Raw genomic sequence first — 27,558 nt, 5'->3', positions numbered from 1 at the left:
ACGAGGACACAACCAAGTCTGGGAACTATTTGCTCTTTTATTTGCCCATGTAAAATTTCTAAGACCACCTGCAGCAGTTCCTTCCAATAAACATCCATCTGGACAGCTACAGTCCAATATATACAGATCAGAATTCCAGAGGGACAAACCTGGGAATTCTGGCTGAAGGTCTCCAAGCAGCAGCAATGCAGTCCATGCAATTAAAACTCCATAAATTATTACCCAACATCTGCTGTGAGTCTGTACACAATATACAAAGAGCTCTTGTCCAATTCATCCATTCCCCCATGGAATAAAAAATTCTTCCCACAAGGAGAACTGCTGCCAGCAAAGGCCATGGGGCAAAGCCTGGGGGGCTTTGCAGAGTCTCTCTCCCGTTTCTCCTCAGCACTCCTCATCTTGACTTGTACAAAAATACATGGAAAAATAGATCCAGTACAAATCCCAGGCTCCTGCTGGAGGGAATGAAGCTCAGCTCACCTCACACGAGCTGCCAGAGCTCAGCAGCTCCAAAGGAAGCAGCTGGGGTAGGAGGGGGGCAGAGCTGGCAGCTGCAGCTCTCACCCCACAGCGAGAGTTTGCAGCAGTAAGAACACTTTGGATTTGAAAAAAATAATTTAATTACTCTCTTGGTTTGGTTTTTCACAGTCTTTGCTATTGCACAGCTTTGTCAGGTTTTGTTTCACTGCCTGAAAGGAAGATGCATAGCAATCCCATAGAAACACGTGTGCCAGGGAGGAAACGGTCCCACAAATTAGGGGGGAAAAAACCAAAAAAAAAAAAAATAAAAAGAAAAAAAAAAAAAAAAACAAACAAAAAACCAAACAAAAAACCAAAACAAAAAGATGGTCAATTTATGGAAATGTTAAAAAACATCCTATAGCACAAAATGCAGATTTAAGGAGTAACTGAGCAGTAAGGAAAACAAGTTGGGGGGAGAAGTGTTGTCCCAAACTCCTCAGGAGCTGCAGCTACTCGGGGCCCTGGTGGGGAGGGGAGCTCCAGCGAGCCTGCAGGTTCCTCAGGATGCACGAGGCCATCCCTGCCAGCTGCTCCTGCATCTCAAAGAGCTGCCTGCCAGAGTAGCCATGCAGATCTGCTGAGCTCAGCTGGGCAGCCAGAGCCTGGATCTGCCCCAGGAGATCCACAGGGGGCTGCTCGCTGCTCGTGGGGGCTTCCACCAGATCTGCAAGGGGGGAAAGGAGAGATGCAGCAAAATCCAAACTGAATTCCAGCTGGTTGTGTACAAAATCACATCGTGTTTGTATCACAGGAAACATGCCCAGCAAAGGCACTCCACCCTCAGGGGGAATTTTCACTTCCTTAGGGTGAATTTTGCAGGGTTTGGTCAAGATTGTCAGAATAAAACTAAACCCAAAAGAAAACCAAAAAGATGAGGTGTTCCCATCAGTTGAGAGCAAAGACAAGACAGCAGAACCCTCCAAATCCAAAGCAAAAAGCCACCAGCAGGTACCTGCTGCAAGTTTTTCCTCTTCTCCACAAAGAGGTTTCTCCTCCACATCATTCCCAGGCTTTTCAGCATCTTCAAGCACTGAGCTTTCCTCCACTGCTCGAGATTTTACCTGGGCGTTTTTTGGGGAGAGAAAACATTTTTTAGATTGAAAAAAAAAAAAATTACATTACACAGTGAGATATATTTTAGCCTCACAGTAAATCAAATCACTTTTATCACTTTTCCTGTTAATAATTATAATTTAACCAAGTCATCTGTATCTTGAATTCATGGTAGTGAGGCAGGCAGGGATTAGGTTTTGAATGTTTTTAATGAAGGAAAAACCACAAAATTCCCCCTGCAATTAATGAGACAGTTAATTATTGGCTTCCTGGGTGCTGAGATTCCCCTTTACCTGTTGCTCATGGTATCCTTTCAGAGCTCTTTTGACATTGGAGACTTTGGGGGAGCGGATGGGCAGAGTTTTGATTTCCAGAGCTGTCAGAGTGCTCAGGTCTCCCACAGTCTTGATGTTCTTGGCTCGGATGAGCTGCCCCAGGCCCCTGGCACTGCAGCAGGGGAGGAAAAATGGGTTATTGGTACAGAATCAGGGAAGATCCTGAGCTGGAAGGGCCCCACAGGATCATCAATCCAACCCCTGGCCCTGCACAAACTCCCCATCCCTGGGGAGCTTTTCAGTCATCAAAAAAGTGCTTGAAGAATTCCAAGAGTCAAGTCTCTTCCTCACCCAACCAACCCCAATCCTTTTTTAAGGAATTCTGGCTAAATTCTGGTTCAGTAAGAGCTCAGTTTCTACTGAAATGTCACCTCCAGAAGCAGAAGCCACCCACCAGATGTTGGATGTGATCTGAGGTAAAATGACATCCACAGGGGCCTTGCAGCCAGCCAAGGCAGGATACACAAACTCTGTAAGGCACGGCAGAGATTCCTTGGCCATTTCTGTGATCTGGGAGAACACAGGGAAAAGTATTAAATTAAATATCACACACTGAATACAAGAAAAAATAAATAGAGAAACATGAAGCAAAGCACTTCTTACTAAACACTTCTTTGAGCTCTTAAATTTAAGGGTACGAGATCCTGGGGACAGAAATCCTTTGGTTGGAGTGGTAATGTGCTGGATAGAAAAAGAGGAAAAAAACGTCTCAGGGTGGTAGGAATTCAGTTAATGGTAGGAATTCAGTTAACAGTAGGAATTCAGTTAATAGTGAAATTTTAGCCCCTGAAACCTCAGAGTTTACTTAAGTTCAAAGTAACAGAATGAGTCATGCTCAAGCAGTTTTGTTTCGTAAAATTTTGATCCTCAACTCTTACAGCTGTGTGTAAGTAACTACAACCATGCACCAAAGTCATGATAAATACACCAATACTTGGGACATACAGAATACTGTAACAGGATTTACCCTGACCTGCATGTTAGACAGGATTTTGAGACTTCTGGAAGAGGGTGAGGAATGGGATCTGATGACAGGACTCCTCCTGTCGATGTCGTCTGCCAGGCCCTCCTGAAAAATGGGATTTGCAAAAGAGACTCGACGGATCTGAGGAGGAGAGAAGGAGGGTTTAGAGTGGGAACTCAACCCAGCACAGCTTGGGTCTGAGGAGACAAAAAATTTCAGTTTGGAATCACTGAAGTCCTTGAATGACACAGGGGATGTTTCAGCCAAGGACAGGCTGTGAGGATTCCCAAAGGAAATCTCTATGAACATCCCTGAGGATGCTGCTGAGGTTTTGCAGTGATCCAGACTCAAAATAAAACCTCTCACAATGCCAAGCTGTCAGTGCTGGCACATCCCAACCCCAAACCTCACCTTTTCTGTGAGATCACTCACAATGGAAACCATATTCAACATATTCACAAACCCAACATACTGAATGACTTCAGTCCCTGATCCCAGCTGTGCTGAGCAGCACACAATCCCCACGGGATACCTTGTTGGCAGGTGACAGGGAATCATCCTCCTGGCTCCTTTTGACCCCTCTCTTCAGGATGCTGGTGGAGGGGGAGGCTGAGGGGGACCAGGTGCAGCGGGCCTGGAGGCTGGTGGGGCTTTCAGTCACCTGCACTTGGGGATCCCCTTCCACCTTCAGAGGGGAATCCACACTCGTGTTTGCCAAGGCCACGTTTTCAGGCACTTTTATTTCAGCTTCCATCAATTCATCCTTCATCTCTTCATCTGGAACAACACAAGTTTCTCCAGCAGAGCTCTCAGCTTCTCCTTTATCCTCCTGATTTCCTTCTGGCTCCTTCATCTCTTTTTCCTCAGGTTTGCTGTCAACACTCAGCTCCTCAGGCACCTCTTCCACTGGTCCATTTTCATTTATTTCTTCCTTTTCTGCAGTTGCTGGTTCTTCCCCTTGGTCCCCTGAGTCCAGGCAGCTCTCCCTAGGCTCTGCAGGAACACTCTCAGGCAGAACCTGTTCTGTTTGCTCCTTCTGCTCAGCAGGTTCCTTTATTTCCTCCGTGGACTCGGTGGTTTCAGCAGCTGAACCCTCTGGATTCTCCTCCTCCACCATCTCACTGCTCCCCTCCATGCTTTCCAGAGCCACTCCCTGGCTTTCCAAGCTGAAGCTGCTGGGTTCCTTGGGAGTGCTCATCCCACAGGGAGCCAGGGCCAAACTTTCCTCCAGATCTGAGTGACCAGAAACATTCCCAGGTGTCTGGACTGGGCTGCTCTCAGGCTCCTCCAGCTCAGGAGCTTTCTCCTTCTTTGACTCCTCAGTGAGCTTTGTTTCAGTCACCTGCAGCTTTGGCTTTTTGAAGCAGCAATCACAGCTCTTGATTTTCTTCACCCTTTTGCTTCTCTTGCTCTGACACTCATGGCTTTGCAAAGAGGAGGGCTCAGCAGCTGAAGCATTGGCTGCTGCTGCAGAGTGCCCTGGGCTGCTCTGCTTCTCCTCCTGTTTGCTCTCCTCTGCTGCTCTCCCATCCTGCTCAGACAGGCAGGGGCTGCTCAGTGACTCCATGGATGCATCACCCTTGTTGTGCTCCACGCTGCTGTCCTGCAGAGCACCTGAATTCTCAGACCCCACAGCTTCTCCAGCAGCTGCAGGGATTTCCTGGCTTTCCAGGCCACCTGGCTCAGCTGGCACTGCAGCACCTGTGCTCACCTCAGGATCACCTTTATCTACCTCCACTGGACTCTTAGTTCCATTTCCCTGGGGAGATTCCTCAAGGCTCTGGCTCCCTGCCTGTCCCTCTTTCAATTTTCCTTCAAGAGAATTGCTTCTACTCCTCACTTTTATGGTTTTCCTCTTCTTTGTGCTCTCCTCCTTGCTCTCAGAGCTGTCAGCCTCAGAGTTCTCTATGCTGGACAGCAAACCTTGGGAGGATCTCCTGGTGTGGTAGCGAGGGCGCTCCACCTTCTGCCCAGGAGTGCTGAGGCTGCCCTGAGCCTCCCCCTCGGGCCTGGGGGAATCCTCTGCCCTCCTGCCCCTGTTCCCCTCCTCCTCCAGGCCCTTGCAGGCAGCAGAGTCCTTGCAGCTCCAGTCCTCTGCCACTCTCTCAGCTTGGCTGCTCTCTTTTGTGCTTTCTGTTGTTTTCCCAGCAATTCCTTTCTGCTTTTGGGATCCATCTCCTTTCCCCTGGGACAGCTTCTTCTGCCCAGCTTTCTCCTCCTCTTTCCTCCTGTCTCTCTTTGGGAGCCCCTCCTCCTTCTCCTGGCTGCCTGAGCTCTCCAGAGCCTCGGGGCGTCTCCTGGAGGAACGCCGGAGCTGTTTCTGCTGAGGGGACGCTGCTGGCACCTGGCTGTCATCCCCTGGGGCCTGCTCAGAGCAGCTGCTGCTCTCTGGGGGGGTGTTTTCCTTCGAGTCCATGTCCAGCTCCTGCACCTTTTCCATTTTCGGGGCTGCATCCTCTGTTTTCTGGATGTCTGGCTCTGCAGGGGGCAGAGCCTGGGCCTGGCTCAGCAGGACATGCTCCACATCCTCCACTGCAGAGCCCAGCTCAGCACTGCCCTCCAGGCTGTCAGAGGCCAGGGACTCCTCTGGCCTGGCCTGCAGTTTGGGTTTGTGGCCCTGCAGCTCCATCCTGCTCTGCCGCCGCGTCACCCTGCGCGTGGCCCCGGCCTCGCTCCTCGCAACGTTCTTACTTTCCTCTCCAGACTTCTCTGCTTTAGCACTGGCCCTGCTGCCACTGCTGCTGTCCTGGGTGGCTGCCTCAGGAGCACTCCCAGGCAGCTCCCCCACAGAGCTCAGAGGGGCTGGGCTGAAGGCTCTGCCCTCTGCAGCCCCGAATTTCTCCAGGGTGATGAAGGACTGGCGCCGGCTCACGGGCTGGGGGGTGCCAGAGATGATGTCACTGGAGGCTGAGCTGCTGGTGACATTTGGGGTGTCCTCCTTCCCTGCTGAGGCCTCCTGGGAAGCTGCTTCCACAGAACTTGTCTCCAGTCCCTCTCCAATGGATGATTCCTCTGGGATCATCTCAGCTGTCTCATTTTTGGCCTCCCCCTCGCTGCTGCAGGCTGGGCTCTCCTCTGAGTGACATCCTTCACTCCCTGCCTCTTCCTCCTGTCCCAAAAATATCAACAGCAAAATATTTGTCCTAGGACTCAAATGGAACAGTTGTACTTGCCTTATGAATACACTGTAACAGTCAACCACAGTTCTGGTGCAATAGAAAACAACACACCCACAAGGTTTTTCTAATCAGCCTCCCTCCAAATTATTTATTATCTATTGGAAGTTAGAAATGATACCTTGTTTTGTTTTTTTTTTAAAAGCCATTTAATTCCAAACCAAAGAACTCCAAAAATGTTTGAAGTTTTGCTGTATTTTACCTGGTCTGACTGGCACTACAGTTAGCACAGCAGCTGTTCAGGAATTCCCCCCCACAAGGAATTTAGAGTTTACAATTTTTATCCCAATAAAATATTGTGGCAGCACAGGCACACGAGTGATGAGAAACTGCTCACATAAAACCTCCCATTTTGAATTCAAATACCCAATGACTGGGCCTGTCAGGAGTGAAGGATATAAAGCAGAACACAGCACTGCAGTAGTGTTAAATTTTCTCTCACTTGGTACTGAGAATGGAAAACAAACCCCCAAACCCCCCATGTTATGACAGAAACTCTATTTTAATAAACACCATCAGACAATGGGAATTACCTGAGGTTGCTTTGCAGGCTCTTCCTTGGCATTTTCCACTAAAGGTGGTACTTCCCTAAAACAGAATTACTGAAATCAGTGCTGCTGCCAAAGGAGACACCTTTAATGAGCACAATTGAGCACTTTCACTTACACAGAATCCTCCTGGCTCTGGGTGTACTGGGAAAATGAGCTGGTGTCCTGGGAGGCATCCAAGGTGTTGTACATGGCAGGAATATCAGCTCTGGAACAACACCAGGAATGGAGTCAGACTCTTCTCTGGAATTTACTGTCTCCTTATTTCAAGGCCATCTTTACTTTACAACTTTATTTTTGGGGAATAAAAGCTGTGATTGGGATCCCACTCTGCAAAGAATCCACCACAGCCCAGAGGAGTTCCTGCCACACAAGTCCTGCTTACTCTGCTTCTGCTGCCTAAGCACCCCAGTGTTATTTTCCCACATTAAAAAGAGGATAATTCCAAAGATTCTCCTGCAATTAAGATGAGTCTCTAATATCCTAATTCCTGACATACTGATGACTCAGGAAATCCTTTCCTCAGACTGTTTTACCCAATCCTTTCATTTCCATGATTTATGAAAAAAGACATTTTTTATTTCACACTGCAAGTGAGTCACAAAGTAAAAATCCAAGCTCCAAATTCCCAAATTCCAAACACACTAGAGAGATTTAATTTAATCAGAAGAGGAAATGCAATTGCAAGAATAATTTGGTTGCTTTAGAACAACAAAGCAAAGAACTCTCTTAGTTTTAAACTTAATAACTTGGGTGGAAGAACAAGACTCAATCACCTTTGGGGGTGTGAGAAACAGGAATTGAAGTTAAGCTTAAGGGATGACATTTCACATTTAGTTTAAAACAATAAATGACAGACCTCTTTGACCTAAGCACTTCTTTCTGATGTTCTGTCAATATTCTTGGTTTTGTTTCTGGAGGAATAAACACAAAATCAACAGACTTCTCCTCTTCCAGAAGTGTCTCACTTGTCTTAGGAGATGAAAATTCTAGTTTTAACTGCAGAAAGATAAAAACCCAAATTCTGGGTTAGGAACAAGAGAGGAACTGAAAATCAGGAATTCCTGAGGGACACAATTCCCTCCCTGCTAAGCCCCAAACCCACCAAAACCCAAATCTGTCACAGCCTCCAGCCAGAGTGAGAACTGAGGGGTTTTTACCACCCTCACACCCAGAGAATTCTGACAGAACATTGAATCAGACTGTGCTGGGCAGCCTAAGTTGGGAAGGAGAGTATTTCAGCATCACCAAACTCCTGACTTTGTCCTGAAGATGCTGGATTTGATTCCAGGACACCTCTGTGGGAACACTTTACCTTGGCAGGTGTTGCCTGCACGTTGCTGGACTTGTCTTTGCCATCATTTTTTGGTTCACTCGTCTGTGCCAATATTGAATCTCGTTTCTGTCCCACCTTCACCTCCATTCCACTGATCTTTGCATCCAGCTGGGAATTTTCCATCTGTTCAGACAAAACCAAACTGAATGCGCTGGGGGAAGAAACTCCAATCTCACAAACCCACCCTGTGGTAATTTCTAGAATAAAACCATCCCACACTCACAAACTTCCTTTAAATTACAGAGAGGACAACTTAAAAATTAATTATTTCAAATAAATTCCTAGAAGCCAAAATTTACAGTGCAGGAAATGTAAGAACCACCTTTTGACAGTGTTAAATCAGTAGAGTTTATAATTCTAAACATGAAACCACTGCAGGTCAATCAGATTAAAAATCCCAACCGACCTTTCACTCCCTGCTGAACAATTCCCATAAAATCCCAATAAATTATTTACCATGTCAGAGAAAGGGCCACTGCACTCCTCAGACATCTCAATGCATTCAAAACCAGGCAGCAGCAAAGGGATTTTCTTTTTGGCTTGGCTTAACACAGACCTGCTCAACAACAACAACAAAAAACTCAGATTTCTGGAGGAGGAAAGGTGCAGAAAAATAATAATAAAAAATAATAAAAAAATCCCCCAGCTTGCAGATGGAATCAGAATGGTACAACATAACTTGGGAACTTGGGAAAGGATAAAAATGTGTTTCTTACTTGAGTTCCTCAGGGTAGGTGAGAGAGGAGGCCTTGGCAAAGGTGCAGTTCCAGAGCTGGGCGCTCTGCTGGCGCAGCTGCTTGTTCCTGTGCTGGAAGGCCAGGCACAGCACGGGGCTGAGCTGCTGCAGCAGCTCCGAGTCACAGGAGCCAGGGCAGTGACACTGCAGGCACTGCAGCATCTCTGCCAGCAGCTTCTCCAGCTCAGGAGAACAAAAAACAGCTCTTTAGTATCAACATTTTCAAGGAAAATCTGCAATATTTGAATGATACGTTGATTTTAAGGTTTATTATTACAGCCCGAAATGTCTCATCACAAAGTCCAAGAGCTGAGTGCTCCTCCCCTCAAGAACAAAACATTTCAAAATTAAATCTCTACCCTCATCCCATTTTTAATTTATTTTTGTTCCACATTCCCCCCAGTGATTTCTGTAGCAAATTTACCTTGGTGTTCAGATTGCTGTAGACTTTGGGTACCTCAGGGAGCCTGCCAAAACAAATTCAATTAATTTTTGTATTTTGCTGGCTCATTTATCCCAAGCCTAACAATTGAACAGATCATAAATTCCAGCATTGCACTCTCATTTTAGTGTGGAATCATTTTCTTGGAATAGAAGCATTTTGTGAAATGAGCATCAGTTGGGGAATAAACAATTTCCTGATGGAGTACCCCAAATTCTCCTTTAAATTTCATTGATACTGATATGCTGAGTTGAGGAAAAATTAATAAAAAAGTCAGTGGCAATTAGTACAAACTTAAATTAAAGTTTTTCTTATTAATTACCTCTAATTGCACTCTTAATGCTCTCCTCAAACACATTTCCCAGGCCCCATAAATGTTTGCATTAAAAAGGTGAAATATTTGCATTAAAAAGCTGAAGTACCACTAAGCAATCCCATAAACTAAGCAATTCCATAGAAATAAATATATTCCATGTAAATAAATATATTCCATGTAAATAAATATATTCCACCTAAATATATTCCATAGAAATAAATGCATAAATATAAAAATCATTTATACATATATAAAAATATATAAAATACTTATATAAATATACAAATACAAAATCCTTAGGTATAATTACTCAGAAAAATGGGAGGAAACTCCTTGGGGGTTTTTTTCAGAAAAACTCAACTTGGGGTTTTTTTTCAGAAAACTCACTTGCATTCTTTTCAAAAACTCAATTGTGGTTTTTTTTTCAAAAAACTCACTTGGGTTCTTTAAAAAAACTCAACTTGTTTTTTTTCCATAGAACACTGCCAAAGGCTCAGAAAAAATGGCAAAAATTGAAATTTGCAGCTTTTTTTCAAGTTCTGCAAACCTTGAGCTCCATCCCACACAACTCAGGAGTTCTCCTACCTAACCTCCACTTGGCTTTTCTATAAAACACACTTATTTTTTTTTTCAATAGAACACTGCTAAAGGCTTGGAAAAAATGGCAAAATTTGAAATTTGGAGCTTTTTCAAATTCTGCAAACCTTGAGTTCCATCCCACACAACTCAAGAGTTCTCCTACCTAACCTCCACTTGGCTTTTCTATAAAACACACTTGTTTCTTTTTCAATACTCACTTGTTTTTTTCATAGAATACCGCCAAGGGCTTGGAAAAAATGGCAAAAATTGAAATTTGCAGCTTTTTTCAAGTTCTGCAAGTCCTGAACTCCATCCCACACAACTCAAGAGTTCTCCTACCTAACCTCCACTTGGCTTTTCTATAAAACACACTTATTTTTTTTTCAATACTCACTTGTTTTTTTCATAGAACACTGCCAAGGGCTTGGAAAAAAAGGCCAAAGTGGTGCCCAGGAGGGAAGGCAGGGAGATGTGGCTGATGAGGGAGTGCAGGGCAGCCAGCAGGGAGGGGCCCAAGGCACTCAGGGGCTCTGGGGGCTCCTCCCTGGAGCTGAACTCATGGAAGGAGTTCAGCAGCAGCAGCAGCAGCCTGAACAGAGAGCTGAGCTTGCCAAGGGGCTCCTTCTTCTTCTTAGCCCAGTCTGTGGGTGTCTGGGGAGCTAAAAGGAAAGAATTCAGTTAAAAATTGGATTATTTTTTCTTAACTAACAACAAAAGATGGCTGAAGATTGAGTCTACATAAGAGGCAGATTTTGATTCCCAACCTAAATCTATCCATAAATAACTTCAAAATTGATTTAACAACTTAATCTCATTTGAATGCATAACTTTATCTGATTTCTGTTCTTCTTATTTGTCTTTCTGACTGGTCAGATTCTGCTTTTAAGGTTTTAATGCCTACTTTATTGAAAATAAAGAACCACTCCTCAGAACCTGATACTCAAATTCTGGGACAGTGAACAGGAGGGAAGCAGAAATATAAATTTTTATTGGTTTATTTATTTGGAAGTGAAGTTTTTACTTCATTTATGTATTTGAAAATGAAGTAATGTGAACTATTTTTTACTTCTTTATGTTTTTCCTCACCAACATTTCCAACTAAAGCATTTCATTCCCTCAGCAGCCCAACACTTTTTACTACTTTAACAAAAAAACCTCCTGCATTTTACTACTTTAACAAATTCCCATGGGGCAGAGAAATGATAAATACCTTTATACTCAACTATGCTTTTTTGGAAATTACTTTTTCAGCTTTAGCAGCTTAAGTGGGAATAGGAAACAAAAATAACAATATTTTATACACAATAATCCTTTTTCTTCTGTTAAACTCTGATTTTTAACCAACTCTTGAAGCCACACACAGAAACCTCAATTTTTATTTTTTTAAGTATTTCCTTACATCTAGTTTTGGGCTGGAATTTGGTCCCATAGGGTGCAAAGTTGATGCAGTCAACCATGACTGACACAAGGTGGGTGAGACCTTCCAGCATGGAAAACACCTGAGGAGGAAACAGAAACAAATCAGTAGAAACAAAAAAAATCAAGCAGCAGAAACAAAAAGTAAAAAAAAAAAAAAAAACAAACAAAAAAAAAAACAACCAAAACGAAAACAAAACAAAAAAAAAAAAAAAAACATCTAGGAGAAATAAATAAAATTAAAGTTCAAGGGTCTCAAGGACAAAGCCTGGTTGCCAGAAAAGTCATTACAGGCACAACAATTAAGTTGTCATTAACATCAGAGCACAAATAATTTTTAGTGTATAGAAAAATATAATCAAATTGGTTTTTTTCCCCTCTTAAACCAAATAAATTCTCCAAAATTAGGCCAAACTTGCTTTAAAAGGAGCACTGATATTAAGAGCTAAAAGAAGTTTCAATAGAACTTCACACTGAGCTTTGAAATTAAGTTTGGTTTGTTTAGTGACTACTGATTTTTGGAAGTGATGTTTATTATCAGGACATAGCAGCATCCAAGGTAATTACAATGCAATCCTCTAAATTCCAGGTTTTTAATTCCTTTTTTTTTTTTTTTTTTTTTTCTTTCACAGCATTTTTTCCAAAGTGAACTTTTAAGTATGAAGAGTTTAGATCCCAAAGAAAATGTTCATTCCCCTCCCCTCGTGGTGTGAGTTTGGGAATAGGCAATTTAGGTAATAAAAACGCTGATTCTTTCAAAATCTTAATTTTTTATTCAGCTTTAGGAGTAAAATCCTCACATTTTAGTGTACAAGGCTGATGGTTTCATGCTCCTCCTTCCTAACTGCAATTAGGTTTGTGGATTTATAAACATTTCCCCTATACAAATCCCATTTACCACCACAATGACACTCATTAACCATTCTTATTAATCAGAAAACAAATCTAAAATCTGCTTAACTGCCTGAATATTTAAAATTTATAATTATTTCCACTCCCTCCTTTCATTTCTCTACCAACTCCTGTCAGCAAAAAGAATCCTTAAAGCTTTAAATCTCCAAACCACTCCACAGTGCAGAAATCAGAATTTACAACACATCTTACATCCAGATTAAAAGAGATCTGCTAAATTATATGTTTTATACTCACTACTGGAGTTTCACCTTCTAGCCCAGATATTATTTTGGCACAGAGTTCTTCACAGCACAGGTTTTCTTCTGCTGTTGCAACCAGAGCAGCACAACGAGCAAAAGCTCGGTACAGGTCTGACCACGAGCGCAGCAAGGATTTCAAAGTTGGCTTTAACAACAGAGAGAAAAAAAAAAAAAAAAAAAAGGATAAATATCAATATTTATCACAGAGAAAAACTTGCTTTATGTTCTCTTCTTCTGTCAAAACCTAGGGGATTCTTTAGGGTTTAAAGTTGGAGGTTTAGGGTTTTAAATCTGTGGTACAACGGAGGTATTGCACCAAAACCCAGCAGAAGTTTTATAAAAAATTTGTTTTGAATTAATTTGATTTATTTGTTGTTACCTGTGGGAATCCCTGAGTGGGGAAAATGTGGGATACTGGCAGCAGCAAAGCACTGTACACAGCATTGAAGTTGTGCTCCAGGGCATCCCCCTGGTTCACCTCGTTGTTCTGCAACAAGAAAAGAGTTTTATGGTTTAATATTATTCATTTTTCATACTTTGCTTGTTAAATAAACAGTTTATTCCACTTTTCTCCAAGGAGATTATCTCCCAAACCAGTTATGAGAAGAGCTGCTGAAACTGAAACTTGCTGAAACCTGCTTTTTTAGAGGAGACACCTTTGGGAAGGCTCCTCCCAAATTTTGTCTCCAACAGGGACATTAATGAAGCTGAAAATTGGGATGACAAATCAGGCTGCTCCTGATTCACTGCCATAAATCCAGTTTGAAATCAGATATTCTGCTCTTTCAAGAGCTCAGGAAGATCTTGCTAGCCAAGGGTAAAAAGTTCTGTTTCTAAATGTTAAGAATTAAAAAAATGTCTGATGCATTTCTCACTTATTTCAGAAATGATGGTCACACTTAGACAATTCTGGAATGGGTTGGAAAGGATCTTAAAATTCATCTCATTCCAACCCCACTCATCTCATTCCACACTTTCCACTATCCCAGGCTGTTCCTGGGACATTTCCAGGGATCCAAGGGCTGCCACAGCTCTGGGAATCCCATCCCAAAATCCCATCCATCCCTGCCCTCTGGCCATTCCCTGTGTCCATGCTGCTGTAAATAAAAGCACCTAAAATTTCCTCCAAAATTCTATGATTTTTAGATCTAATAACTCATGAGGATTAATTTATTCAGCAACTCTTGCATTATATTCAATGTATTTCTAGTAAATAAGCTGCTAAATCTCTTAAATATTATAATTTATATGGCTTTTATTGCACTAAAGATATCTACCATGAGTAAAACTCAGGTCTAATTACATCCTGATCATCCCAATCTGGGATTTATTTTATTTTCACCAATATAGTTTTTTATTTTCACCAATTCAACCACCCCATGGTATTTAAGAGTTCCTGAAGGGAAACTTTTCATGGTTTTTACCAGCAGGATTATGCCAAGCTATCTAATTTCAGCATCCCTTCAAGACATGGAATTCCTCAAAAAAAATTCAGATAAATGCCCAGCACTGTGGAAGAGAACCAGAAGGCTGTGATTAATGAATGAATTACCTGATTAATCCAGTCAGTCAGAGGATTAACAACAATACTCCACATTCTCCAGAGGTGCTCCTTGCTGCCCACCTGCTGAGCACTCTGATCAATGACACACAGCACAGACTCACTGAAAGCCAGGGCAGAGGTGGGGCCAGACAGGGCAAAACCCACCAGAGTTTCCAGAATCCCAAAGAATCTGAGGAAGGAAATTCCACAAGTAACAGATTTTTAAATTTTTTTTCCAGTTGATATTAGAAGGGAAAAAAAAATAAATTGTGTGGTATTTTCTAAGGATGCTCAAAGCTCCACCCACCTCTCATCTGTCACACAGCATTCCAAGAGATTATTGTGGAAAGGCAGCTGGATGAGGAACAAAGCTGGAGTTCCCTTGGAAGAGAGATTGAAGGGGTTAAAACATTTTATCAACAATCAAATGAAATGGCTGCCTCACCTCCACAAGTGTTTCTGTCTTGTACTTCACTCTGAGCCAAAAATTTGTAATTGTTAATTGTAAAAATTAAAAAATTCGAATTCAAAATTATCATTTCTAACACTTTAACATAAAAAAAAGAAAACTGAAAACCTAAGATGCTGCCAGACCCTGGGATTTGCTCATTTCCAGGTTACAGCAGGAGATTTTTTGGGCAACTTCTGTTCAAATCTATCCCAAATATTTCAGGTTTGCTAATGTTGAGAGTATTTAACAAATGTATTTAATATCTGCCAATTAAAATCTCAACTTAGGAGTACACTGCTTCCTTCTCAGTCTGCTCCTCTCCAAACAAAAATCCCCCAAATTCAGCATCATTCCAGCCTTTCACAGGTTTTTGTGATTAATGTCTAAATATTTTATTATCTATTCCTCCCTTCTGATGCAGCACACAGAATGATATTCACTAATAATTATCAGCCTTTTTTCCTGCAGTAATTTCATTTATTAGAGACAGTTAAATTACTCCTCAGAAGTGAGGCCTGCAAACAAAGCCTGCACCTCTAAACATGAAGTAATTTGACAATAAATTGACCTTTCAGCATGAATAAAACCCCAGAATTAATTCAGACTTACATTTAAAAGATCCATATCAGCAACCTGATAAGCTGGGGATCCCAATACTTTTGGAGGCAACTCCTTGACAGTGATATCAATGAGAGACTAAGCAGGATGAGAGAAAAAAAAAAAAACACATTTAAATACATTTTTCCTGATATATACTTATATATAAAAATATATATAAATTATACAGGATGAGAGGAAAAAAAACCACATTTAAATATATTTTTTCTGGTTCAAATATTTCAAGCAACACCACAGATCAAAGTAAAATGGAAACAATTTCCCTCAATTAAACACAAAAAATTCCATCAAGGTCTCCAAAGTGTTTTTTGAAGCACAGAACCATGAATCCAATTCTGCTGCTAAATCTGAAAATGGTTTTCAAGAAAAACTTACCAGCATTTTCTGCACAGGCAGAGAATTTGATCTCACAGTGTTTTTTAAGGCCTGGAGTAACATGGTCAGTATTTCTGAGCCTTGCTTTTCTTTCTTATTTCCTGGAATAAAGAACATTTCCAATCACAGCAGAATGGCCACCGAGCATCATGCAAATTTTTAATGCAAAAGCAAAAAAAATTCTGTGTAAATTTGTAAAAATTTACCAAATACTTCAGAGATTCAAGTATCAATTCTGCTCATAACAAGAATGAAATTTCAAAGTTTAAATAAAACCCTCCAAGTTTAATTAGGAAATGGAAACACTTTTGCTTCATTAAGGATTTGAATTTTGATACATAAAAGTTGTGGAATTTTGTATTCAACCAAAGAACACTTTTTGATTTTTTGTTTGATTTTCAATACAAAAGTTTGAATTATTATGAATATTCTGGACTTCCCTTGGATAAAGGACATTTTAAAAATAGGAAACAACTTTTATACATCTGCAGATAATACAGTTTACCATAAAACAGAATTTCAGTGAGGAAAAAAAGGCACCAGAGTCAAAAACTTTAATTTTTGCCTCCATTCCTCTGCAATAAAGACTTGAGGGTTGTTTTTCTTTTGAAACTGCTTTAAAATAAAACAGAATTATTGATTCAGATTAAACCCAAGCAATGAAACATCAATTTATGGTGTAGTTTAAAAGTAAACCACCTCTGACTGGTGAGAAAAAGCCTCTTTTTACCTGCTTCAATTGCTGTTTTCACAAATTCATTTATGTCCTTCCAGATAACATTCAGCAAACAATCTGCAAGGTAACAATGCTTCCATTCAGTTTGCTACAAAAATTAAATGAAATTGCAGCTAAAATACAAATTGTGTTCAAGGACAGGTTTTGATTTAAGCCAAAACTCAATTTTCAACACAAGTCAGGCCAGTTCTGCTTTTTATACCATCAGGATATCACACAAAGTGCTGCTTTTTTATGTTTCCCTTGCCCATTTGATTTCCCAGAAAATGTTTAAATTCTATCACTGAATTCTTACCAGGAACTTCTTTTCCAATTGCAACAAAGCCATCCTGAACAGCATTTATCAGAGTGCTGGCATGCTTACAAAAAAAAGAAGGGCTACTGATCAGTGGGTACTGGAGAGGCTCTACAAGAACAAAAAAACACATTCCATAAACCTGTTACTTTGCAGTTTACTGGGAAAACAAGTCTTAAAAATAATCAAGTATTTGTGTATTCACAGCATTTTTAACATAAAAATATTTTAAAGATGACAACACTTCAAAGTTTAAATAATTTCATTTAAATCATTTCCATTAAGACAAAATTTGAGATTATGCAAATGTATCTATACAAATTAAATATATTTATATAAAACTCACATACCTAAACTAAGCACCAGTTTGTTCTGCTTTGCAAAATCCACAACTTGTGGTCCCATGAGGAAGTGGAGCAGCATTTCAATCCCCAGGAGCTGGATGGAAGGGAACTGCACCACTGCTGCTGTGCTGCTGTTCAGGGCCATCCTGGGTGTGCCTGGGCTCACAAATGGGAAAGGACCTGGGGGAAGGACACAAATCCACAAATCAGTGTCTCACATTCCAGGGAAAAGCCCCAAATTCCTCAGGAAAAAGGAAAAATCATGGAGTGGTGCTGGCTGAAAGGCATCTCTCACAGCCAGGCTTCTCATATTTTTGCCAGGTATAAAAATTTGCCCCAAAGTTATGAATTCTTGGACACCAGATTTTATTTTGGCCACACAAATCTCCATGGAAGCTGTGGTTACACAGTCACTGAACTGCTGCTGTAGAAATCTGCTGCTACAAAACAGCTCCCATTGGAAATTGTCACCTGGAACTCAAATTTAAGAGGTCTTGGCAAAATATTTTGACTAATTCAGACTAAGATGAACTTTCTAAACAAGGGAACACAGGAAACTCCTCCAAATTCAGGACATCCCTGAGGCTGCTAATTACAGAATTTTATGAATAAAAGAATATCTAGCAGAATAGAATGGCACAAGCCATGGAAGCCAGAAAGAGAAGAAAAACCAGGAGTTCTTTATTGGATATTTAGACATAAAGCTCAAACTGATGTGGCTTCAACATGTGGTTGAAGTATTAAAATTCCTGATGGATCATCATCACTGGGCAGGGTTAGATGGGATACTGGGAAGGAATTCCTGGCTGGACAGGGCTGGGATAGTGGGAGGAGTCCCTGGATGAGCCTGGATGAGCTTTAAGGTCCTTTCCAACCCAAACCATTCCAAGAGTCTCTACTATTGAGACAGAAATTAAAAATGCTACAGAAATAAAATGCACATATAAATAGCACATGTATTAATATATGAAAAATAAGATTTTAAACAGAGAACAACAACTCAGGACATCAAAACTGGTCCTCAAATTGTGATTGGCTCAACTTTTAAAACTTTAAATAATGACAGCAACAGCCTCATCTTACCCAATATAAATCCTGATCTCTGAGCCCTGCAGTGACCATGCAGAAAAATCCCTGTTTCAAGAATAATTATAAATGAAAAAGCAGAAGCAGGACAAAGAGAAGAGAGTGAAATGGAGCTGGAATTTCAAGAGGGTGATGTTTCAGTACCTGATTTCTGCCCAGGGGTTGCTGAGCCCAGGCTGGGGTTGTTGGGGCGTGAGGGAGTTCCTGGGAATGCAGCAGGAGGATCCACACTCAGGGTGCTCTGGATTAATGGGACACAAACCTGCAAAGGGATCCCAGCAACAGCTACAGCCATAAAAATCATTTCAAATATCACACACTAGCTGCTGCTCACAAATCTGAGTTTCTGGGTAATTACAGTGAATTCGAAATGTCTAATCCAACAAAAATTCCTGTTGGATGCAATAGGTTTTAATAACCCTAAGAAAATACTTTTTCCTCTCTTTACTCACATTTTGAAGATTAATTTAATGAAATTCATGTCCATCCCACTTACAATGTGAATAGAATTGGAACACCTGCATCATTTTTCTTTTTATCTTCCTAAATAATTATGGTTTTCCCCTCAGTTTTTCCCTCTGGCAGCCTTTTCCAAGCCCACACTTCCTTGGTGAAAGGAGAACAGAGCCTTTAACTAATTTATAAAGGCTGCACTCAGGGGAGATTTTCAGAGATGCTCACAGGACATTGCCACACACTCTCCAATATTTTGGGGCTGTGAGTCCCAATATTCCTTTAAATCACACACAAGAAAAAAGTGGTTCCTTGAAGGAGTTTGATTTCAGTCTAAAGCAGAAAGGGATGAAGCAGGAATATTTCACTAGGTATTTACATTTATTTATATGTTTGATTTATTAACTCAGAGGGGATCAGAGTTGCTGTCACCTGGGTTACCTGTTCAAAGTTGGAGGGCAGGTGAGGGCCCAGTCTCATCAGCAAATACCACCACACCTCCAGCTTGGTGAGTGCCAGAGCCTCTGTCCTCACATGGATGGAGCTCAGGGGCTGCATCAGCAGTTTCAGCCTTTTAGCACTGCACAGAATGTCTGGAAGATCAAAAATACAAATTATTAAACCAGCAATATTTGATTAAACCATTGTGTTTTGTCCCCTAATATATTTTAGCTTCAAATTCAATTAACAGTAATTTGGAAAACTCAACCACATCAACCTTGCAAATTCTCTTACTGCTCTAATTATTGCCTAGAACAGCTCAGGAAAAATCAAATGTTTCTTTTCAATACTTTTCTTTCAATTCTTTGCTTTTAAATTTTCTGAATTCCAACCAGAGCCTGCTGGAGAAGAGAGGCTGGACCCAACCTGACCCATTTTGGGATTCTGTGATAAACAGAAGAAATTCCCTCCTGTTTGCTCTGTTAGGTCCCATCTGCTCCAGAGAAAGAAAAATTAAACACAGATTTTTCAGAGAAGCACCATCAAGGTATAAATTATTGTATTTTGACACAAGGTGACTAAAAACTTATCCAGATCTAGGTTACACCTTTAAAACAACTTTTTTTTTAACACCTCTGAAATCCTGAAATGTTGCCTTTCTCCAGTTAAACTACACCATCCAAAATAAAAGATGCAGAATGTTTTATTCACTATTTCACTGCTGTTTGGACAATTATAGCAGCACAAAACAAGATTTACTAATTTTATTCTATTTCTAGCAGGACCAGCAGAAAAATTAGGATAAAATAAATGATCTAACTATCACCTTGCCTCAAAAAGAAAACAAAACAAGGAAAAAAAACCCCAACAAAAAACCCCCAAAATTTTAATTTTATTAATATAAATATTAAATATTAAAATTTTAATAACCTGTGCACACACACAATAAATTTTTATGCACCATTATGTGAATATCCAGTGATATACACAAAACTGATTGACCACTAACAGAATAATTTTTTCCAGTTTTGTATTAAAGCAAGCAAAACAAGTCAGGTTAATTTTTATTTTTATTTTTTTAAACCTACCTGGATTTAGGGCAAAATTATCAATGAGGCTCTTCCATGCAATGAAGGCAATTTTCTTCACCACTGGGGAGCCACTGCGGAATCCCAGCTCCTCCAGCTGCAGCAGGGAGTTGATGAAGCTGCCACTGCGATGCAAGGTCTGAGCAGGAAAAAAATCAGAATTTCAAAGAGATTTCTGCTGTTAAAAATTCATTTTTTCTTAAAGATTTGATGTCTTTCTGTTTACCTTTCCAAGCAATCTGACAAACAGGGGCCACAGCTTTAACACGAAGGTCTCGTTTTTGGCAGAGAACAATTTCTGAAGTTCGGAAATTAATTTCTGCAGAAACAGAAAGAAACAGAATTTCTACAAGAAACAGATTTTAAATATTCTATAAACTACACACTCATAGCAATGTCTGGGGACACAACCACTCTGTTTCTACATCAGGATTTCATCCTGCATTTGCTCCACCTGATTCTCTGTTTAGTTATCTCTCTAGTTATCTTTAGTTTATCTCTTTTTAGGTTGTTATTCTGACAGTGGCAACCAACAAAGCAAAGGAAATTTGCATTTCCTCCAACTTTAAAGCCAAAACACACCCTGACCCCAAACCACATTGTTTGGTTGGGTTTTTGGGTTTTGCAGCAGAAAATAAAGCTAATTAAATAAGCCAGCCTCCAAATTCCATCTCCCATCCCCTTTTTGCAGGGACTTTTTCACTATATTTACAATTCCATTTTTTCTCCCATTCAAACCACTGGCATGAAGTTGCTGTTAATGCACAGTAAATTAATGTCCCCCAAGACCCCCAACTTCTCCTGGTGGAGAAGGCCCAGCTGTGTCACTCACTGTGGTCATCAGGTGCTCAGTGACAGCTGCCACCTCCTGCTGCTTCTGCAGGAGCAGTGGCATCCCCATCTCCAGGGCAGTGGCACCTCTTAACTGCACTTTGTGAGCTGAGTGGACAACCAGAGGGATGATCAGCTTTGCCCACCTCACAGCCTCTTCTCCCATCTGGGCTGGAGTTTGCTCCATTAAGCTGGATCCAAAAAAAAAAATAAAGGTTTTGATTTTTTAATTAGAGATTTATTGGTTAATGTATTAACTTATGTGGTGGGCTAAATAATAATAGAATTATTTACTTATTTTATGATGTGATATAGGATAGAAGGGAGGTAAAGTAGGTTTAAATTTTAAAGGGTATCAAGAAAAAGATTAGTAATAGAAATTAAAAATTTTAGAATATTTTTCCTCCCCCCTATGCTTTTTTTTTATTCTGATAATGGATAGAAAGAAATTAGTTAGTTATTTTTTAAAATAGTCTTTAGAGAATCCAACAGACAGCTCAGGCACTCAAGTTATCTTTGTACCATCAATAAATGCTCTAATTCAATCCATGATTTATAGGAAACCATTCCAGCTTTTTTTTAAACAACTGTACTTTGAGACTGCATTAAAACTGCAAAGTTTTGTTATTTCAGACAAACCCCAGAGCTGTCCTTTCTGTTTTATCACAATTCTGTTTTATCACAAAGCAGTTGAGAGCCTGACAGGACTGCACAGTGCCCAAGGAAAGTTTGGCCATGAACCATCCCTGGGAATTCCCAGCAGCTCCCACACAGTGGGGAACAAATCCCAACAACTTTTGGAAAAATCCCAAGCCAGGTTTGCACAGACTCCATGAACACTGAGCTGCTCAGAGCTGATTTTATTCTCCTATTCCCAAACACACCAGGACAAAATTCCACACATTTCCAGCACCCCACACACACCAAGCATGCAGAAATGGGAATATCTGGCACATATTCAAGCCAGCCTGTATCTAGAAATCCTGGAATTTTCTCAAGTCCCCCTTTTCCCAAAGTCAAATCCCAATCCCTACACTTTATGGAGAATTTGCTGTACTAAGGAAAAGTTCTGCTTTTCAAGTAATTTTATTCAAGCCACAGGACAAGAACTATTTAAAATAACTACTTCAAATGGATTTGCAGTTCAAAAGAGTCTTTAAGAAGAGTCAAGATACAAGCTCAATGTAAAGAAATTAAATTAACACTAAGTAAAGATAAAATTTGAATATTTCAGTTCTGCTGACCAGAACAAATGCACTCACAGTGATGTACTAAAAAGTCACTTTTGCAATTAAACAGGAATTTCAATAATTATAGGAAACATTGCACTAAAATGTGTTGCCCAGGGGATATTTTTAAATAAACCCCCAAATAATGGCAGAGAATTTCTCAAGCAGACAAGTTCTGGAAACAAAATGTGAAAACATAACTTAAAGCAATATTGTCTAATTTCTGCATCAGCATGATTATACTATTATTAAGGTCATCATTTGTAATTAAAATAATCAACAACTCAAGGAGCATTAAAGTTTTTTTTTTCTTTAGTACACTTAGTGCCACTAAGGTTTAGTATGAAGTTTCCCCCTCAAATCAAGGATGAGAATTGAATATTGCAGAGCTCTCACCGAATAATGACATTAAGTGCTTCATACTCAACCACAACAGACTGAACTTCTCCTTTAGTCAGGATTGTTTCCAGGGTACAGAGAATATTGGACACCTGAGGAAACAAGAGAACAGCACAGTGAGCATCCAGATAGAAATTCCATGAGGAGCTGGAATTATTTCCTTTTGACATTTCCTTTTCCAGGATTGTGTTTGGATTATGCCATGCCTTGTTTTGAACTGGAATAATCAGAACCTCTCTCCTCTGTGATATTTCACTGCTCACACTGCAGCTTTCCCCTCAAGGAAAGCAATATTTTCTGGCTCAGGTTTTCCAAGAATTGATAGTTGGCTGACAGATTTGATGGGAAATAACCTACTGAGTGACAAAGAATTTGCCTCTTCTCCCTAGGAAAGGACAGCACCAAAATGAAAAAAATGAAGAAACTCACCTTCTTGTTACCAACTTTTCTCTGTGAGAAATGAGGCCAGCAAAAGAAAAGTGAAGAACCTCACCTCCTTTTTAACAACCTCTGGAGGAAAAGCCTGCTTAGAGATGACCCAAAGTGCCCGAGTGCGAGTGTTTTTGTCTGAGCATTTCAGAGCCACGCTGTTCACTGCTGCCAGCAGCTCCTGGGTCTCAGTGGCTGAAAGCAGAACACACAAACCCTCAAAATCCTGTCCCAGATCATTCTGCTCACTTCTATTTGCCTAGGATCCATTCAGCTGTAAGTCATGGTGATTTATTGCCTTGAACATCACTTTGGAGCCAAAACACTGACAATATATTCATAATAATGCAGTGCATCTGTATTAACTTTGTAAGAATCCATAAAATTAGAAACCTGAGCTAAAGATTAAGTATTGAATCATTCAAAACTTCTTTAAGTGAATTTAGCAGCACTTTGGTCACAAACTGACATAAACAAATTTATTTCAGAGCCTTTTTGTTATTAAAGGTGGTAAAATTGTAGCTCATTACACAAAAATTAATAAGGTTAATATAAGACTTGGGGAAATCATGTGTTCCTTTAAAATTCAAGGGTGAAAAGTCTGATTTATAGCAATTTTGCACTTTGTGGGTGAATGAGCTCCCAATGAGAAAAATGGAAGGACATTTCCACTCCTCTCCCCCAAGCACAAGTACACCAAAGGTACAGGAGCTGCTTGTCCTCCCTGCCTTTTGAACTCCCCATTGTTTGTGATTTCTGGAGCCTGACATTCTGTAACAGAATTTAGCAACTGGTTAGAAAAAATGAGTTCTGAGAGGGAAGAAAGATATATTAATAGACATTGTTAGAAATGCTTCATTCTCACAGGAAACCAGGGGAAATTCTGCATAATAGGAAAGCAGAGGACACTGAAAAAATGGAGAAAAACCAAAACAACCAGTTTGAAACAGGAAAAATGTCCTCACCCCTGTTACCAAAAACCTGTGGGTTTACCTTGAGGCAAAGCCTCAAGTCCTCAAATGTTTTTGTGAAAAAGATTTTAGCACTTTCTAGGAATGTAGGTCATAAGATCTTGGATTACTTTAGATTAATTTGAAATATTTGGGGCTGGACTAGATGACCTTCAATGGTCTCTTCCAACTCAAATCACTCCATGATTTGATGGAATAAAGAAAGCTCCAAGAAAAAGCTGGAAAATGTGGAAAAACTCCACTGTGCACCCTCAAATCCTACAAATAGGTTCTTCACTCTTTTCCCATAAGAATATCCTCTTTTTGATCACTAATTCCACACAATTAATTACTACCAAAGCATTTAATAAAACCAGAAGTTAGCAAAACAGAATTAGTGTAACAGTATGGAAAATTATCACCATATTTGTGTACAAGGTGTAATTAATGAACTGATCACACTGCTTGTATTACAGACAAAACCTGGTCAAAATGAAAATAAAAGCTAAGAGAAAAATAAAGAGCTCTGATGGATATATTTACACTCACAGTTTGTTTACTTACCAGATAATTCAGCTGTGTTATTTGAATTAAAAGTGCAGAATCCCAAGGCTTGCAATGCTGCATTACTGAGCTCCAAGTTTGGACTGGAAATGTGTGCCTGGAAATAAAAAACAAATCCAAATTCAGAGAATCTCAGGTTAGAAAAGTAACTGAGAAATACTGAGTTTATTGTCTGAATAGCAACAAACACTTGGTGAAAAATCCAGCCTTGTAGGAAACCCTCCCTGGATTCTGTACACACCAAATCAATAGAACAACTTGAGGTGCTGAAGCCATTTTGGCTCCCTGTAATTAAAACATCTTTAATGAAATAAATCCCAAATATCCCAAGCTTAGGCTGTGTATGTTATGTTCTCTCACTTGACTCTCCAATTGTTTTGAAGCTTCTAAAACAGAAGGAAAAAAAGGCTAAGAACAACCTTTAATCCTTAAAAACCCTTGACATTTACTGCATATTGTGAATTCTGAAGTGTTTCTAAGGCAGTCACAACACACTCTTCTGGCTGGAAAATTTGATTTGTCTGTGGGATGCTGCCTGAACACATCCAAGACCCAACATTTTAATTTTTTCTGCACTAATTCCTCACCACAAAAAAGATCTATTTTGCCAAAAACCTCTTCCTGCTCTGTCACCACTCTGCATTCCTGCTAAAGGTTGGATTCCATGATTTCTTTTCCAACCTTAATGATTCTGGGACTCCATAAATGAACTTAAATATGAATCTTTCAACACCCCCTGACCTTGCCCATGAGAATATATTTTTTTTATTGAAGTGTAAGAGAACTGAATGGAAAAACCCTACCTTGAACACCTTGCAGAGTTGAGGGAAGTGTTTCTTGACATCTGCAATGAACGCTTTGCCTCCTTCACCAGTAAAGCGACTGCAAGGAGCAGGAGGGAAAAAAACAAACAATATTTACAGGTTAAACACACTGTAACTGACTTAACTTTCAATTTCTGACACACACCAGCATATTTCTTGAATACTGAAGAGCTAAAGAGCAAAAATGCCACCAGGTCTGACCCAGCAGCACAATCCTGTGTTATACTGCAAAGTCCTTTCTGCCTATGGAACATCTATAAAAAATATTAAGGGCTTAAATTTCTTAGTCAGCTTCTATAAAAACATTAAAATTTTGCTTGCAAACTTTAAATGACTTGCTGCAAATTAGAAAAACAGAAATACAGGAGCTGAAAAAGCAGTTTCCTCATAAAGCAGTTCCAGAATGCAGGAAAATCCTGGCTTGACAAGCAGCAAGGATGACTTTGCACATAAGTGAGGAACATCCTTGCAGGAAAGCTGTAATTGTCCCATAAAATGTTAATCATCAGATTCTCACTGCAAATCCCAAACTGAGCTCCGTCATCCAGACACAACCTGAGAAAGCTGTTGCTGTTTCATACCTGCATCAGGATTTTTTTTCTATCGGTTTTTTCTAGAAACCCGTAAAATCTGAGTAGCTACAGCTTTAAAAGTCACTGCAGAACTGAAGGGAAACACTGAGAGGAGATCGTGCCTTTGCATGTGATAAAACCCAAACGATGCAGGTAAAACCACAACCTCATGGGGAAGAAGCACCTCCCAGAAAGAAATGCAATTAAAACACGGCAAGATCGCTCTAAAACCCAAGTAAAAACTTCACCCATCCAATCATAACGCTGCAACGCTCTGCCATTAAAATAAAGTTGTTATTTCCCCAGTTCTTCACGCACCTCTGATGATTCCCCCCGGAGTGTGGGGAGGCTCTGGGATGCGCAGCCCCGGGGAAGACGCGCTCCTTCCTCCCTCCTCTTCCTCTCCTTCCTTCCCCGACTCCTCCCTCCCTCCCTTCCCTGCCCCCAGCCCCGCGCGTCTCCCTGCGGCCACGCTGCCCCCAGCCCGGGCTCCGAAGGCGCTCCCGGCTCTGTCGCTGCCCAGGCCCGGCCGAGCCCTCAGGCCGCCCCGCTCCCCTCAGGCAGCGTGCGCGTCCAGCCCGCGCTCACCTGACGATGGTGAGGTGCGCGTCCGTCAGCTCTCCGGGCGGCGCGGCGGGATCCTCCAGCGTGCGGAGCAGCGCTCCGAGGCTTGAGCCGGCGGCAGGAGCGGGATCGGGAGCGGTGGCACCGGGATCGGGGCCGGGAGCGCTCATGGCGGCGCCGCCGCCTCCCCCCAGCGCGGCCGCCCCTCAGCCCCGCACGCCTCCCGCGCTAAGATGGCGGCGCGCGCGGGCCCGGCGGCGCGCGGCTCCCGACCAATGGCAGCGCGGCGCGGAGATTCCCGCGCGCCGCGGAGGCCCCGCCCCTCGGCGCTGATTGGTGGAGGCGCGGCGGGAGGGGCGGGGCCTGCGCGGCGCTGAGGGCGCACGGTCCGAGCCGCCCCCGGCCCGCAAACGCCGGGTCAGGGAATAGCGGAAAAGGAGGGACCGACCATGTCCGGCTGCCCCACAATCCCATCCTGCGCCCCTGAGGGCGGCGTCCGACCGCTCCTGCAGCTCCGGCTGCCTTCAGGCCGTGGCGAGCCTGCTCAGTGCCAGACCCGCTCTGCTGGAAGAGGCTTTCCCTCATTTCCGACCCAAACATGGCCTGACACAGCTCCGGGCGCTGCCTGGCTCCTGCTCCTGCTCACAGACAGCAGCGATCGGAGCTGCCCCTCGGGAGGAACCTCCCGTGAGGTTAAATCCCTGATCAGTGACTGGAAATGAACGTCCAGCTGCATAAGAGCAAGGAATTCCACAGGAATTCCCGGAGCCCCCTATGGGATCCACATCACTATGGGATCCAGCTGCCCCTCAGGAGAAGCCATAGATCAGCTCACGTGAGGTTAAATCCCTAATTAATGACTGAAAATGAACATCCAGCTCCATAAAACAAAGGAATTCCATAGGAATTCCCGGAGTCCCCCATATGGGATGTCCCAGCAGCAGTGAAATCGGAAATTCCGTCCCTGGCAGCGAATCCAAAGGGTTGAAACACCTTTTGGATAGAGCTGAGTTTTTCTCTGTCACCTCCAGGACTTCCCTGTCCCAATGGGAATTCTTGTCCTGGGAAAGGTTTTTTCGCCAAAAAAATATCCCATGGGGATTCCAAGTATTCCCTGGATCTCATCCCTATCATGCCCCTGCTCACAGCAGCGATCGGAGCTGCCCCTCGTGAGGAAGTGTAGATCAGC

General features: G+C 41.6%; 1 protein-coding gene across 2 annotated transcripts; it reads right to left on the bottom strand.

The window, feature by feature from the left end:
- Positions 1-17: 17 nt before the first annotated feature.
- Positions 18-26,620, bottom strand: RIF1 (replication timing regulatory factor 1). Of its 2 annotated transcripts, XM_056496588.1 has the most exons (35): positions 26,394-26,620; positions 25,213-25,291; positions 24,410-24,506; positions 22,960-23,090; positions 22,464-22,558; positions 20,840-21,029; positions 20,234-20,326; positions 20,008-20,146; positions 18,920-19,071; positions 18,170-18,287; positions 16,946-17,119; positions 16,596-16,706; positions 16,295-16,357; positions 15,565-15,665; positions 15,181-15,267; positions 14,428-14,501; positions 14,130-14,310; positions 12,957-13,064; positions 12,573-12,722; positions 11,407-11,506; positions 10,402-10,666; positions 9,095-9,137; positions 8,651-8,853; positions 8,391-8,490; positions 7,914-8,057; positions 7,458-7,597; positions 6,717-6,806; positions 6,584-6,638; positions 3,407-5,983; positions 2,884-3,015; positions 2,514-2,591; positions 2,305-2,420; positions 1,869-2,022; positions 1,475-1,583; positions 18-1,186 (listed from the first exon to the last, which is right to left on the bottom strand). In XM_056496588.1, the coding sequence occupies exons 1-35, from the start codon at positions 26,537-26,539 to the stop codon at positions 972-974; spliced, it is 6,810 nt and encodes a 2,269-aa protein (XP_056352563.1). In that variant the 5' UTR covers positions 26,540-26,620; the 3' UTR covers positions 18-971. The 2 variants fall into 2 exon arrangements, with proteins under 2 accessions (XP_056352563.1, XP_056352564.1); XM_056496589.1 differs by lacking the exon at positions 2,514-2,591.
- Positions 26,621-27,558: the final 938 nt, after the last annotated feature.

This window comes from Oenanthe melanoleuca, chromosome 7, assembly GCF_029582105.1.
Source record: "Oenanthe melanoleuca isolate GR-GAL-2019-014 chromosome 7, OMel1.0, whole genome shotgun sequence".
NCBI classification, from domain to species: Eukaryota; Metazoa; Chordata; class Aves; order Passeriformes; family Muscicapidae; genus Oenanthe; species Oenanthe melanoleuca.
This window is presented reverse-complemented; position numbering and strand designations above follow the sequence as displayed.

Excerpts from the sequence above, each read along its gene's own strand:
- RIF1 (XM_056496588.1), bottom strand. The coding sequence starts at position 26,539 with ATGAGCGCTCCCGGCCCCGATCCCGGTGCCACCGCTCCCGATCCCGCT. Across the intron at positions 18,288-18,919 it reads TGCCCTCCAACTTTGAACAG|GTTTGTGTCCCATTAATCCA; the intron begins GTAACCCAGGTG and ends ATCCCTTTGCAG. Across the intron at positions 16,707-16,945 it reads CAAACTGGTGCTTAGTTTAG|AGCCTCTCCAGTACCCACTG; the intron begins GTATGTGAGTTT and ends TTGTTCTTGTAG.